Raw genomic sequence first — 15100 nt, forward strand, 5'->3', positions numbered from 1 at the left:
GAATGGGAGTGTTCTAGCTTCATTGCTTTACATGCTGCTGTACAGTTTTCCCAACACAATTTGCTGAAGAGACTGTCTTTATTCCATTGTATATTCTTGCCTCCTTTGCTGATTAGTTGACCAAAAGTTTGTGGGTTCATTTCTGGGCTCTCTATTCTGTTCCACTGGTACATATGTCTGTTTTTGTACCAATACCATGCTGTCTTGATGACTGTAGCTCTACAGTATTGTCTGAAGTCTGGGAGAGTTATACCTCCAGCCTCTTTGTTTTTCTTCAGTAATGTTTTGGCAATTCTAGGTCTTTTGTGGTTCCATATAAATTTTATTATGATTTGTTCTAGTTCTGTGAAGTATGTCCTGGGTAATTTGATAGGGATTGCATTAAATCTGTGGATTGCCTTGGGCAGTATGCCCATTTTAACAATATTGATTCTTCCAATCCAGGAGCATAGGATATCTTCCCATTTTTTTAAATCTTCTTTAATTTCCTTAATCAGTGTTTTATAGTTTTTGATGTATAAGTCTTTCACCTCCTTGGTTAGATTTATTCCTAGGTATTTTATTACTTTGGGTACTATTTTAAAGGAGATTGATTCTTTACTTTCTTTTTCTGTTGATTCATCATTAGTGTAAAGAAATGCAACTGACTTTTGAACGTTAATCCTGTAACCTGCTACCTTGCTGAATTCTCTGATTATTTCTAGTAGTTTCTGTGTGGACCTTTTAAGGTTTCCTATATATAGTATCATGTCATCTGCATATAGTGACACTTTTATCTCTTCTTTTCCAATTTGGATCCCTTTTATTTCTCTCTCTTGCCTGATTGCTGTGGCTAGGACTATGTTGAATAGGAGTGGTGATAGTGGGCATCCTTGTCTTGTCCCAGATTTTAGTGGGAAGCTTTTGAGTTTTTCACCTTTGAGTACTATGCTGGCTGTAGGTTTGTCATATATAGCTTTTATGATGTTGAGACATGATCCCTCTATACTCCCACTTTGGTGAGAGTTTTTATCATAAATGGGTGTTGAATTTTATCAAATGCTTTTTCTGCATCTATTGAGATGATCATGTGGTTTTTGTCCTTTCTCTTGTTGTGATGTATTACATTGACTGATTTGCATGTGTTGAACCACCCTTTGCATGTGTTGTGATGTATTACATTGACTGATTTGCATGTGTCCCTGGGATGAACCCCACTTGGTCATGATGTATAATCTTTTTTATTATTGTTGGATTCTATTTGCTAATATTTTGGTAAGGATTTTTGTATCTATGTTCTTCCGTGATATTGGTCTGTAATTCTCTTTTTTCATGGTGTCTTTACCTGGTTTTGGTATCAGGGTGATGGTGGCTTCATAGAATGAGTTTGGGAGTATTCCTTCCTTTTCAATCTTCTGGAAGAGTTTGAGAAGGACTGGTATGAGTTCTTCTTTGTATGTTTGGTAGAATTCTCTGGTGAAGCCGTCTGGTCCTGGACTTTTATTTGTAGGATGGTTTTTTATTGCTAATTTGATTTCATTTTTAGTGATCAGTTTGTTCAAGTGGTCAGTTTCTTCTTGATTCAGTTTTGGTGGACTGTATGTTTCCAGAAACTTGTTCACCTCCTCTAGGTTATCCATTTTGGGTCCGTATACTTTTTCATAATATTCTCATATGATATTCTGTATTTCTATGTTATTTGTTGTAATTTCTCCATTTTCCTTTCTTATTTTGCTTTTTTGTGCTCTTTTTTTTCTTCCTTGTGAGTTTCACCAGAAGTTTGTCAACTTTATTTACTCTTTCAAAAACCCAGCTTTTGGTTTGATTGCTCTATTTTTTTTTTAATCTCTATCTTATTTATTTCCTCCCAAATCTTTATCATTTCCTTCCTTCTGCTGACTTTTGGGGGTTTTTGCTCTTCTTTTTTAAATTCTTTTAGCTGGTGGGTTAGATAGTTTATTTGAGATTGTTCTTCTTTTTTGAGGAAGGCCTGTATCACTATAAAATTCCCTCTTAGCACTGCCTTTGCTGCATCCCATAAACTTTGTGTAGTTGTGTTTTCATTTTCATTTGTCTCAAGGTATTTTTTTATTTCAACTTTGATTTCATCATTGACCCACTGGTTTTTTAATAGCATGTTGTTTAATCTCCATGCTTTCCTTTTTTTCTCCTTTGTTTCTCTGTAGTTGATTTCTAGTTTCATGGCATTGTGGTCAGTAAAGATGCCTGAGATAATTTCTATCTTCTTAAAATTGTTGAGGCTTCTTTTGTGCCCAAGTACATGATCAATCTTAGAAAATGTTCCATGTGCATTTGAAAAGAATGTGTATCCTCTTTTTGGGGGTTGTAATGCTCTGAAAATATCCACCAAATCTAATTTTTCTATTGTATCATTTAATTTCTCTATTGCCTTATTTATTTTCTGTCTGGAAGATCTGTCTAGTGATGTTAACTTAGTTCTGTCAGTCAAGGGGTGCTCCATATAGATCCAAGTCTTGGAGTCTCCGCCTCCATCCTGCTGACCTCTCCGTTGGAGAGGGGGAGACCCAGTGAAGGAGAACTATTCCTCCTTTGCTGCTCCCTCCCCATGGGACTGGTCCCTCACTGTTTTGCCTTTTCTTCTTTCTTTTTTCCTTTTCTCCTACCAGATTTGTGGTGTCTTTGTCTTTTGAAGAGGGTGATGTTCTTTCAGAGTTCAGCAAATGCTCTGGTTGGCTAGGTGGGTCCATGGATGTGAGTTTTGGTGTGTCTGTGGGATAGGGTGAGCTATGAGCATCCTTATACTCTGCCATCTTGGCCCCTCCAACAAGTCTTTATTTATTCTTAAAACATTAAAAGACTTCATCAACATCTATTCACTTTTACTTTTTAGCCTGCAGCATTTTTTTTTTTTTTGCCCCATTTCTCTATCTTCAAGTTTAATGCTCTTCCCAAAAGAGTGCTTGATAGGTGTCTTTGTGTTGTAAATCTGATTTTTAATTTTATGGGTCCTGTTCAGAGAATCATCTACAGGCCATTAGATTTAAAAATGCCACTTTAGCTAAATTTAAAATTTCTGTTTCAAAATTACTTTTCCTTCCATGAAGGTTGGCTGCATCTCTCTGAAACACTTGGGGTCACACAGGGCTTGGAGTTCAGAACTTGAATGACTTAGAAAGACTATTAAAGGTGCACACAACATCTAGGGTGCCACATATATGGCCCAGGCGGGTCTAGGTCCTGACTTTCATCTCAAATGCACTACTATTTCAGGAGCAAGAAATGAACATTCACACTAAAGTGAATTTTTTTTTAATTATACACAGACTCCAGCCACCTCCTCTCAGGTATTTTTCTAATAAATTTTGTCACCAAATTCACACACACACACACACACACACAGTTTTTGGTTTCACAGTTTGGGGGGATTTCAAAAGCACAGCGATGGACTGGGGGCAAATCATATGAAATTGCTCCATGCAGTTTTGCAATCGAGAATTTGATTTTGAAACTGTAAGCCGTCTATACTTTTTCTCTGGAAACTGTCAAATTGTTCTCGTTGTTTTTGGATCTTCTTCAGTTTCTCTACATTATGTCTTGATTTCTTTTTTTTTTTTTTCCTCCTTCCCTCTCCTACTTGATATTCTATTGGCCTGATCAATCTGAAGATGTTTGTGTTACTTTAATTCCAAGAAGTTTATCCCATTCTTGCTTCAAACATTTCCTCATTTTCATTTTAGTTTTTATTCTTTTTGCAACAAATAACGTGGGGACTATTGACTGAAATAAAATTACACAATGTGAGAGTTATGAGTTAAGTTTTACTGGGGGCAGAATGAAGACTATAGCCCGGGAGACAGCATCTCAGATAGCTCCGAGGACCTGCTCAGAAGAGGCAGGTGGGAACTCAATATTATATATGATTTTAGTGAAGGGAGTACGTGCAGTCAAGCACACATTTAGGCAGAGGCTTGCTGCTAGTCACAAGGCGCAGATGTCACCATTAATGGTTTTAGAGCTTTTCCAGATATGAGGAGATGCAAGAATTTGGGCTCATGAAATATCCTCCTGAAAATAACCGTCTGAAGGCTTGTTCTGTCAGTTTCCCCAGAGCACAGAGTGCCTCATTCCTGATCTCCACCCTGAGCTCCTTTCAGGGAGTGTTGGAGATCAGCAGCTGCTATGGCTTGTGGTTTAATCCAAGCAGAGGTAGATGGCAAGTGCCAATGTGATTCAGTCCTTATAGAGGTAGATAGCAAGTACCAACGTGATTCAGTCCTTACAGAGGCAGATGGCAAGTGCCAAATTTTAGTTGGCAGATGTTGACACTTTGATCTGTATCTGGCATGTCTTACATTTTCTTTTCTATTTTTTATTTCTTAATCACAACCTATCTTCTTGTGGAAAAGTTTTCAACCTAATCTTACAAATAAATAATTTATATTCTACTTGTATCCATTGAACGATAGAGCCATACTATTGTGTGCCAGGAGCCAAATCTCCTGAACTGCAAAGTCCAAGCTCTTAACACGCACACTCTGCTTCCTGAGTCAATGTGTTGAGGGAGGGTATTGGAGGGGAAAAAATGAAAGAAGTGTCATTTTTTCACAAATAGTGGTTCTCATAAGCTATATTTTCAGAGTTTACACACTATATGGAAAATAGCCTATGTAAGGGTTTCCCAATGATTTGATTCAGGCTGAGCACATCTGCATATTACCTAAGTTGGCAAACTTTTAAATTAATTTTGAATAGCTTCTTGAAGACAACGTACTCCCTAGATCTGCTTTGCAAGAAGAAGGGTAGGAAGTATATTCCATGGGAGGGTCTGGAATAGTAAGAAGTCCTATAAAGTTCTAGAGCTTAAATATAAAAAATGGAAAGTAGGGAAAGTAGGAAAGAGTCAAATTTTTCAAGACTTCCTGGCCAGGCTACGGACAAGGAATTGTTCATAAAGAAAATGGGGAGCTATTGAAAATTTCAAGCAGAGTAAAATGTAGTTTAGAGAGGTAATTTGGTCTATGAAAATAACTGATTAGAGAGATTAAGTCTGGAAGGAGGAAATTCAAGCAGCTATTAAGTAACCCCAGACAAGGAATGCTGTAATTCTGCATTAGAGAGAGGGTAAAAGTCAAGCAAAGGGACAGTGATGTAGGCACATGGTCCAAGCCCCAGGGAGAGATGATGCTAATGAGATCTGACTAGAGGAAGAGCCAAAGTGGATGAAGGTGGGTACCCAGCATGGAACTGGAACGCTGTGGCAGAAGGATCCTCACACAAGGTGGGAGGCTGCAGCCTACATTGCACATAGGTCACTTCAACCTTGTGGGTGTGGGGAGAGTCAGGACCCAACCACAGACATTCACAGCCAGACTCCAGCCCTAATAAAGGATGGGAGGAGGACTGGGAACTTTGTCAGTAAACAGTCTATATTCTACACACTGCAAAAAGGACCTGTTTCTAAGCATCTTTCTACCACACACTCTCTTGATCCAGCTCAACTATCATCATTAATAGGGAAGGATTTAAAAAATCTTCCTAATGCAGAAGTTCTCAATACATTTTCCAAATGGCACATCTGGTCCTGAAGTTCCTTTTTGTCATATGCACCCAAGGGTACCACATTCACGTTGCCCACTTACTCACATAGACATAACCAGTCTTTTAACTTGTCTGTATAAATGCGTCACACTGTATGTTACTTTTCTCTTGTAGACTCATCTGTAACTTGAGAGATGGTGGATGAATACAAGAGAATCCTTCTGGTGAAAGGATTACAGAACATCGATGATTATCACTTTCGTATGCTTAAGTCGTTACTGGCCCGTAATTTAAAACTGACCTCAAAAGCTCAAGACAAATATGACAGAATTAAGATTGCTGATCTGATGGAAGCAAAATTCCCAGGGGTTGCCTGTGTCAACAAACTAATAGAATTGATAGAAGGTATAAAAGAACTTGAAGAGCTCAAACAAAACCTTAGAATGGAGATGCTAAAAGGTAACAAGGAAGACCTCAAGTACAACTGCTTTCCTCTGGCTCCCCCTAGTCTTGAATCGAACACCACCTTAGTCACGTTTAATTACTCCTTTTCCAATTTACGTCTTAGTAGCCATGACAATGTTAGTACTGCAGAAGCCAACAGGTTTGACGACATAGAACATCCCCTTTTTTATAAAGGGGATCGATGTACATTGAATGGTATATTTGGGGTAAGGATAAAGAAGAAAAGGAGGAAATAGAAGAGAAGCTGCAATTTTCAATACATTAGAAATGTTCGAAAATGATAATTTAAGATTTGTGGTTTTTTTAAAAAATATTTACATTTAACCAATTAATGTGACTATTCTATTGAGACTATTTGCTCCATGGTCATCATCCTTTCTAGTAATAAAGAGGCAGCAGTACTTAACATAAAAACCTCCGCCTCAGAGATATAAAGGACTTTTGTAAAACCACCAGGCAAAACCAAAGTTTCAAAGACCAATATCACCATTTTGTCACCTTACAGATTCATATCATATTTCCTTTCACTGGCTTCTGTAAGTTTAATGCATCTTTTAGGAAATCAACATCATGAAAACCTTGGATTATTTTTTTTAAAGAGTAGGATAGGGGAACAGGGTAGGGAAAGGGTCTGACTCAGGGACATGGGAACCCAGAGGACAGGAGGGATACTGCACGGGGAGGAAGTACCAAAACCATGAAGGAGGCATGAGACAGTCTCCCTGCCTATATTACTACCCTCGGTCCCCTGGTGGCCAGGATGGCCAATGCAGTCAAGGTAAACAATAACGTACCTCTCGACCCACAAGCAGGAGCTGGGGGGAGATAACCCCAAAACTGCTTCAGCTCTCTTCAAACAGCTGCTCTGGGTTGATTGTGTCTTTGTTTTTATATCAGTTGCAAAGAAAACAAAAGCCGAAAGGACAACTTCAGCAAAAAAGAGTAATCAGGAAGAAACAGGTTCTGCAACACCCGCACCCACCACAAGCAGTGCCCAGGCACCTGAGAGAGGAAAGCAGAGTCCTGTGGCTCAGGTAAGCTCGAGGAAGAGGGACGGGCTTGCGGTCCCGCAGAAGGAACTCTGCTAAGGCGCTCGGTTCTTTATGATTATTCCAACAGTTCAGATTTACCAAATTGGGAAATTATGGATTATCTACTTTTTTGCCAGGCAAAGAGTAAGGCACTTTAAAAACAGAGTAAAAATTTCTCTGACATAAATATGATCACATCATCCTCATTATAAAAGTCTGTTAACAACTGGATTGAAAATGCATCTTGCTTACGCTTACATAAAGCCAGATTTTCTAATTCTAAGAGCAGTGCTCTTCCCATTACGACACAGAGGAGTGATGTGTCTGTGTGAGTCAACCATCCCTTTTTTAACACAGCCGTCTATGGCCACTCTTACCTCCCAGCCAGCTGTCTTGGTGATGAGTTGGAACTCCTTGGAGTTTCCAAGGACATAATCTTGCACATAAATAGAACCTACCATAGTGTCATGAAAATGTGTTCTGTTTCTTTTAATATTGAAAACCATTACAGAAAAATTAAACTACTTTCAGAAAAGAAAAAACCCAACCAAAGAAAAGACTGGAACAAAAAAAATAAATAAATAAAGTGCCTCAGGAGAAGGTTCAACCTCTCTGTCCTTTGGTAACCAACACATCCACAACCCTGGGCTGTCCTCCACCTCCCCAGGCCTCGACTCACCTACCTGTCATTTCCTGTCTCTCTTTTCCAAGTTTTCTTCAACTCACTAACAGGTGCATTCCACAGTAACTATTGTCAGTCCGGTGTATAATTCTATTACTGTTGATTAAATCACTTCGGCAAAGGTGTTTCTTTTGTCATGGTAAATGGGTCACATTGATGAGAAGCCACATCCAGGTAAGGCCCAGTCATTTACAAGTGATCACCCAGGCCAGACCACTCTGTACACTTTTGGTCTATGAAAGAAGATAGCTTGATTCGGTGTTCCATGAACACAGGGCCCACCCATGCTTCCCACACCTCCAATTACAGATCAGGCAGCTTTGTCTCCATGAAAGCATTCTGCTGCAATTCAAATAAATCAGGCCACTGTGGAGAAAAGCGATTGGAGGTAAACAAACCTGTCCTCTGTTTTTCCGGTCAGCATCCAAGCTAATGAGAAACACTGTGGATACACTGCAGAGGGCATAGTTCTAATCAGATATCCTTTATTTGAGCCAGTTTTGAATAGGGAATTCTGAGCCACCATGTCTTTCTCACTACTTATAACAGAGTATTATTTCTTGGAAAGAGGCAATACTTTGAGCCCTCAAAATGTCCCCAGGTACACTAGCAAAAATGGAAAACGTTCATGTTTGTGACTTGTGGTAGGCACCATTCTCTATTTCCAGTGTGATCTTACTTCTTTCTTCACTCTTTTTATTTTCTTTGGTCCTTTAAGTGGGTGGAAGAGATATTAGACTTCATCATTATGTTTAAATCTATCTCTCAAGTACTTTACAACAATGTTCTTATCATCCGTGGCTCTGTGTTGCTCCTGCTGAGGTTCATGCTTTAATTCAGAAAGATTACTTTGTTTAAAATGGATGTTCTAACTTCTTTTCCTATTGTCTGCTACCTTATGCTTCTGCTGTCTAAGCTTTACCAGCTCACGAGGTTTCCTTCCCATGAAACTCTTCCTTTCTAGCCTGAGTCCAGCTCCAAATATCTGTAAAGGTTGTTGTGGCCCAATGTTGTGTTTGAGGGGTCACTCATAGAAAGTGACTTTGTATTCCCCCCTCAAACTTGTAAGTTTATTTTCCTGCTTCTGTCCAACACAGAACCAGAAAGCGCAGGTCCAGCGCAAGGTGGCTGCCAGGGGAAGTGTTCTTCAAAAGGGACCAATGACAGTGATGGTACTCAAAGCAACAGAGCTATTTGAATATGAGTCTCCAGACAAGGGGAAAAGCACCATGTTCCACGCTACAGTGGTTACCGCGAGTCAGTTTTTCCAAGTGAAGGTTTTAAATGCCAACCTGAAAGAGAAATTCATAAAACAGAAGGTCATTACCATATCAGATTATTTTGAATGCAAAGGAATCCTGGAAGTAAATGAAGCATCATCTGTGTCTGAAGCTGGTCCTGATCAAAAGCTCGAAGTTCCAAACAGCATTATCAAAAGAGCAAATGAAACGCCGAAGATCGATAATCTTCACAAGCAAGCGTCAGGAACATTTGTGTATGGGCTGTTTGAGTTACATCAGGTAATCTCTTAAAATTGCTTTTCATTTTCTCCATCAGGGCCTGAAATTGAACATCTTCCCTTGCCGAGCTCTGTTTACTGACTGAATATTGGAACTCAGTGCTCAGTTCTCTCTCTTGGCTACAGATAGGTGGCCAAGTCTGCCACACCACAGGAAATGGGACTGGGTGACCTGTTAGCAGTCTTCTCCCCAAGACACTTCCAAGCAAGTCCTTGAAAAAGATTCACTAAGAAACCTTGTCATTTCACCAGTTATGACTACCTATGCCCAGACACCATGATCAAAGACAGTGCAGGGTATAAATCTATATGCTCATTCTAATCATTTTATCTCTGAACTTCACTACTCTCTTTGTATTTTGAAGAATGGGTTGCCCTACTAAGGCTGAATGCTGGTTATGGCATGTATCCAGAATAATAAATACATTTGCTGGTATCCTCCTGAATGCATAGACGTTCAACAGTTAGGCAAATGATATAACCACATAATGCTGTCTCCTCTGTCTTATCCATTTATTATTCGTGAATAGTTAATTGAAGAAATATCGTATTTTATGATATTTGGAAGATATGGTCATCTAATTCCCTTATTTATCAAAAAAGGCATAGAGAGCTTTACTGACACATCAGTTTCCAAGTTCAGGATACTAGATAGTATGATGGAGCCAATCCCCCCCAAATTTACAAACTGCTATGAACTCACCTAATATCTTACGTGATTGCCCGCTTCATAAACCTATATACTTATCTTCTAAGATAGCCTCTTAATTTACCTCAAATACTTTCTTATACCATCTTTAAGAGACCATATTTATAAACACAGCTATACAATTGATGAGAATAACTCTCATGAGTGAGACGCTATACAGTGTGACCTGTGGGACCTACATCAGTGGGAATAAGATACTGGAGAAGACCGAGCAAATGGAGAAGTTTGAGAAAAAAATAGTGGGTAACCAGAACCTTACTTGTTATACAGATTTTTTTTTTTTTACAATCTATTAAATGAATAGTTACAGTCCATGTCCGTTCATTTCTGACTAAGGCGAGGAGACACAGAAGTTCATCAAGGACTTCTGATCCCTCTCTTCCAGTTGTTCTAAGGAAATAAAGCTGCTCTTGAGGTGGAAGCAGTAGAAAAAAGAAAGAAAACTCATTGTTCTAGAACTGCCAGCTGGCAAACATCTGAAACGAGAAAAGCAAAAATAAAAAAGCAAGATAGTAAAAGAAAGTTCTCCGAGAAGTCCAAAGCTATATGTGTATCTGTGGCTGTAATTGCTTTTTTTATGTCTTGTATTTACTGGGTCATAAGGGTCTTTCTCATACATATGGAAGTTATTGCATTTTCAGAAACTGCTAAATTTCTGTTGCAGAAACGAGTGAATGTGAAGAACACAATCTATGAGATACAAGATAAAACAGGAAAGATGGACGTCGTGGGGAATGGGAAATGGCACGACGTCCAGTGTAAGGAAGGAGATAAGCTTCGACTGTTCTGCTTTAAACTGAGAACAATTGACCGGAAGTTGAAACTGGCATGTGTAGATCACAGCTTCATCAAGGTGGGAACCTGCTAGAGAAACACTAGTTTTCCAAAAAGGCAGATCATTTTGCACAGGTTTTCAGAGCACCAGGCTTCTCTTTTCTTAGAGCATAGAGTCTGCAGGTGGGAGGAGAATACAATGCTCTCACATTCATTTGTAAGGGGACAATTTTTCTTTTTTAATTTTAATGGAGGTCCTAGGGATTGAACCCAGGACCTCACACATGCTAAGCATGTGCTGTACCACTGAGCTATACCCTCACTACCTTCTGTAAGTGGACTTTTTTAAAGGATATGAGGAGATGACTCTTACATAGACTTCAAAATGATATGATACTTGTGCTAAAAAATAAAATATTTGAAGAAATTAGGAGGGCAGAGGAATAAATTCATTTAATGGCCAGGAGCATGGCTTTGAGCAGGACTGACCTGATCCTGGTTTCAGGGCTCACTAGTTGCCTGGTGCTGGGGAAACAGCTTTATGGGTCCTCTAAAATGGTCAGCGTCTCTAACTCACAAAGTTGGTTTAAAAGCAAAGTGAGACAATGCATTATGTCACTGCCTGGTGCAAAATGAGAAATTAATCTGCCTAGGTACTATTTTTCTCAGCAAAGACACTCCAAAGAGCTCTGGGCAAAGAAAAGTACATATGCATGTCCTCAAAACTGTGAAGCAGCATATTGAGTTCAGAAATTCAGTAGATATGGAAGACTGTGGGAAGATGAGGCCAAAAGGTAAAAAAAAAAAAAAAAAGTAAGGGGGGAGAGACAGTGCAGCCTTTTGTCAGAAATAAATAAACAGAAAATGTATTGTGGAAATAAATAACAAGATGAAAGATTTTGTGCAGAAGAATGCTAGATTACTTTAACATTATTAGAAAAAATATTCTTGTAACTATCTGAAGAGATGCTTTGGAGAGAGGCTAGGTTTAGAGACAGATATCAAGTAGAAATAGCAGTGTATGTCAGTTTAGAGATAGTTGCTAAAGTTATAGGTTAGAATGATACTGCCTAAAATCAATATATATACTATCTACCATACAATATATATACTAACATGTGCAGAAAACATTCAGCACTCAACATGTGCTGGGAGCGGAAACAAGGATGAAGATACAATCATTACTCCCATTCCATTGATAGGAGACACAGGTGCCCACTAAAGGGTAGGAGGTAACTTGCCCTAATTGACGCAGCCAGTAAGTGGTGGAACTGAGATTCCTATCCTGGCCCAGGTGTTCTCGCATCAGAGTCAGATTCTTGGGCAGTTTGAATGAGAAGATCAGATAGATAAGGGTGAAGCCTTGGGGAAAACTGGCATTTGAAAGTGGCCTGAGGTAAAAGATTCTATGCAAGAGAATAAAAAGAAGTGATCAGAGAGGTCAAAGGTAAAATGGAAAATGTATAAGCACCAAAAAGAAAAATGTTTAATGAGGAAGGGATCCACAGAGCTCATGCCAGACAGTAATGATCAAGGGGGTCCCAGGATCTTGAATAACTACACCTTAGAGCAAAAGGGACCATATTGTAGTGAAATGCACATCCTGACCCGCGAGAGAAAGATGCAGTTGACCCCATATGACATCACGCTCTGTCTCATACACATGGGGACACACACACACAAACATGCACAGAGGGCCGCCGTGGGATTCTTGGCACGCTATTCAAAGTTAATGCAATTAATTAAATCAGAAATTCTGATATGTTCACGCCTGCAGACGTGGACACACACAACAGCTGTTCCACTTTCAGATTCCCTGACACAAGAACCTCTGTCTTCTACCTCTAATCCGGAGCAACTGCACAGAGAAGGATATTTACCTGACCTTGCTGCTTCTCACTTTTCTGTCCCACGGAGGACTCCCTGCCCTCAGTGCTGGTGAACCAGCACTTCTCTTTCTTCTACGGTTCCCGCTCAACACCCTTGTAGAAAGAATCCTTACCCTGTTCAAATGCTGGATGAGGAAGTATCTTTCAGGCTTCAGATGATGGGGATCGGGAAGATTTAAAAGAAAATACTGCACTAGAGGAGGTGGGAGAGAGAGAATGAACAGCATTTGAGAGAGGACAGGAGAGGGACCGACTCAGGAGCAGGACAGGCGGTGTGGGTGAAGGGGGAGAACCAGCAGAACTTCACAGCAGTTGCTCGGACCTCATCATGTCTTTCTTATCTCTCCTTCAAGGTCGTCAAGAATAGAGGAAGGACCAATCAGTCCTGATTTAACTCTGAAAGTTACAGCAGAGAACCTCCCTCCCTGTCTAAATCTTTAGGTGGCTTTAGTAGTGATATTTCATTTAAATGACAGATTCAGTAAAACAGCCCAGCGCATTAGAGTTTTTCATACCTGAACTATGGATTGGGGGACTTTCTTAATATTTACATATATTCCTCTGTATTTTCTCAGAATACCACATTTTGCCTCTAAAATGTTTGTAATGTTAAAAAAATAAAATAAAATTTCCTTTTTTAAAAGGCATCGTTTTCCAGAATTGCTGGAGATGGTCTCTTTATTGCCGAAATGAGCTGTTTGGAGGTGCTTGATTTGTGCACAGGAGTCATACAGGGTGGAGTAAACGGAGCCTCATTGACATCGGGGTCAAAGATGAATAAATTTATTTATAAAACAGAAACAGATTCACTGACATAGAAAACAAACTTATGGCTACCAGTGGGGAAGGGGGTAGGAAGGGACAAACTGGGAGTTTGAGATTTGCAGATACTGACTGGTACATATGACATAGATAAACAAGTTTACGCTGTACAGCACAGGGAACTATATTCGATATCTTACAGTAGCTCACGGTGAAAAAAATATGAAAACGAATACATGTACGTTCATGTATGACTGAAGCATTGTGCTGTACACCAGAAACTGACACAACATTGTAAACTGACTTGACTTCAATAAAAACAAAGCAACAACAAAAAAAAAACATTGAGGTCAACATTCAACATTTTGAATGTGATTTCCAGAGGACAAGGCCCTAACCAGAGCCAGCCTAAGGTTATTCACATCACAGCCTAGTTCAAATCAGTAAGCCCTGTGCCCTGGGGCAAGGTTTACTTGGCCCACAAAAAGAGTTACTTTCTGCAACTAAATCCCTCAGAAGAGGATCATTTGTGTGACTGGTGTCTCTGGATGAGGCACCCTGGTGATCCACACAAAGGTACCGATATTTCCCTGTCCCCAGCTCCCGTGGAATATCCAGTGCCATTCACCTGATTTGAAGGTGCACTCATGGTTAGTTCTCCAACTATTTCTAATTATCCTTGCATTAATGCGTGGATTCCAGGCCCCAAGAGAAACAGGAAGGGGGCAGGGCACAGCCATTCAAGGAATGATACAGCAATTAACATCAAAATGGTGGAAGATTCAACCCCCAGGAGGCCTTGAGGCTCAGGATGGTGGGGGATTTGACTTCCAATAGACCTTGAGCTTCATTACTCGTCCATTGTAATATATTAGCATGATAAATGACATGCCCACAGGCGCCATGGCTGTCCTAAGGCTAGCGACAAAAGGTCAAAGAGTGGGAAATGGCCAACAAGCTGGGAATCCCAGCCCCTTCCCCAGGCTAGTTAGACTGGTCCTTCCACTTACTATTATATGAAGCCACTGAGCCCATAAAAACTGGCAACACAGCGCTGCCTCGTGGCCTCCGCTTCTCTCTCTCTCTTCCTCCTCTTCGGAAACAGCCCGTGCTCTGTCTTTGGACTGTGTACCTATTTTCACTCTAATCTGAGCTCCCAACCCCCACACCTCATGGCCTTTCTCTTGCCTTTTGAAGTATCTCTAAGTAAATCTACTTTTCCTCAACTGTAGCTCACTCTTGAATTCTTTCCTGCGCAAAACCAAGGACCCACACTTGGCAGGACACGTCCCAGGGGCTCAGCTGAAGCCTGGGACACGGCCCTCCTCATGGCCCTCCTCATGCCCCACATCCGTTTTTCCTGCATCACATGTAGGGACATGCAATGAGCAAAAAGTAATGAATGGTGAATTAAATCTATTCTCAATGACAGTAAATGTCACCTAAAAAAATTAAATATCTAAAATCAGTAATAGTTAAAGTGTAACTATTGACTTCTATTTCTGGTGATTGCAGAGTAACCTACCACCATAAGTGGCAATATAACTCAATAAAATAACGTGAGGTGACAGTTTTCAGGCTTTAACCAATGGGCAGCGGAAGGATAAGGTCCCTGATAGAAGGCAAACTCGGCTTTATAGTCTTCAATATCTCCACCTTGGACAATTTCCTGATTGCCAGCTAGTGAGCAGGTGTCAAAGCAGAGCATGACAGTCACACTGGGCCAAAGGGTTTTTCATAGCACCCAAGTGTCTGGAAATTGGAGAGGAG

At 40.1% G+C, this 15100-nt stretch overlaps 1 protein-coding gene across 1 annotated transcript in view; it reads left to right on the forward strand.

Moving 5' to 3' along the window:
- IFI16 (interferon gamma inducible protein 16) overlaps positions 1-15100 on the forward strand; it is a 55786-nt gene that overhangs the window by 3054 nt on the left and 37632 nt on the right. Inside the window, exons 2-5 of the mRNA XM_064478145.1 lie at positions 5674-5958; positions 6862-6998; positions 8775-9197; positions 10570-10758. Of these exons, the coding sequence (XP_064334215.1) occupies positions 5694-5958; positions 6862-6998; positions 8775-9197; positions 10570-10758 (1014 nt within the window). The 5' untranslated portion in view covers positions 5674-5693. The remainder of the gene's footprint in view (positions 1-5673; positions 5959-6861; positions 6999-8774; positions 9198-10569; positions 10759-15100) is intronic.

Source organism: Camelus dromedarius, chromosome 23 (genome assembly GCF_036321535.1).
Source record: "Camelus dromedarius isolate mCamDro1 chromosome 23, mCamDro1.pat, whole genome shotgun sequence".
In the NCBI taxonomy this organism is placed as follows: domain Eukaryota; kingdom Metazoa; phylum Chordata; class Mammalia; order Artiodactyla; family Camelidae; genus Camelus; species Camelus dromedarius.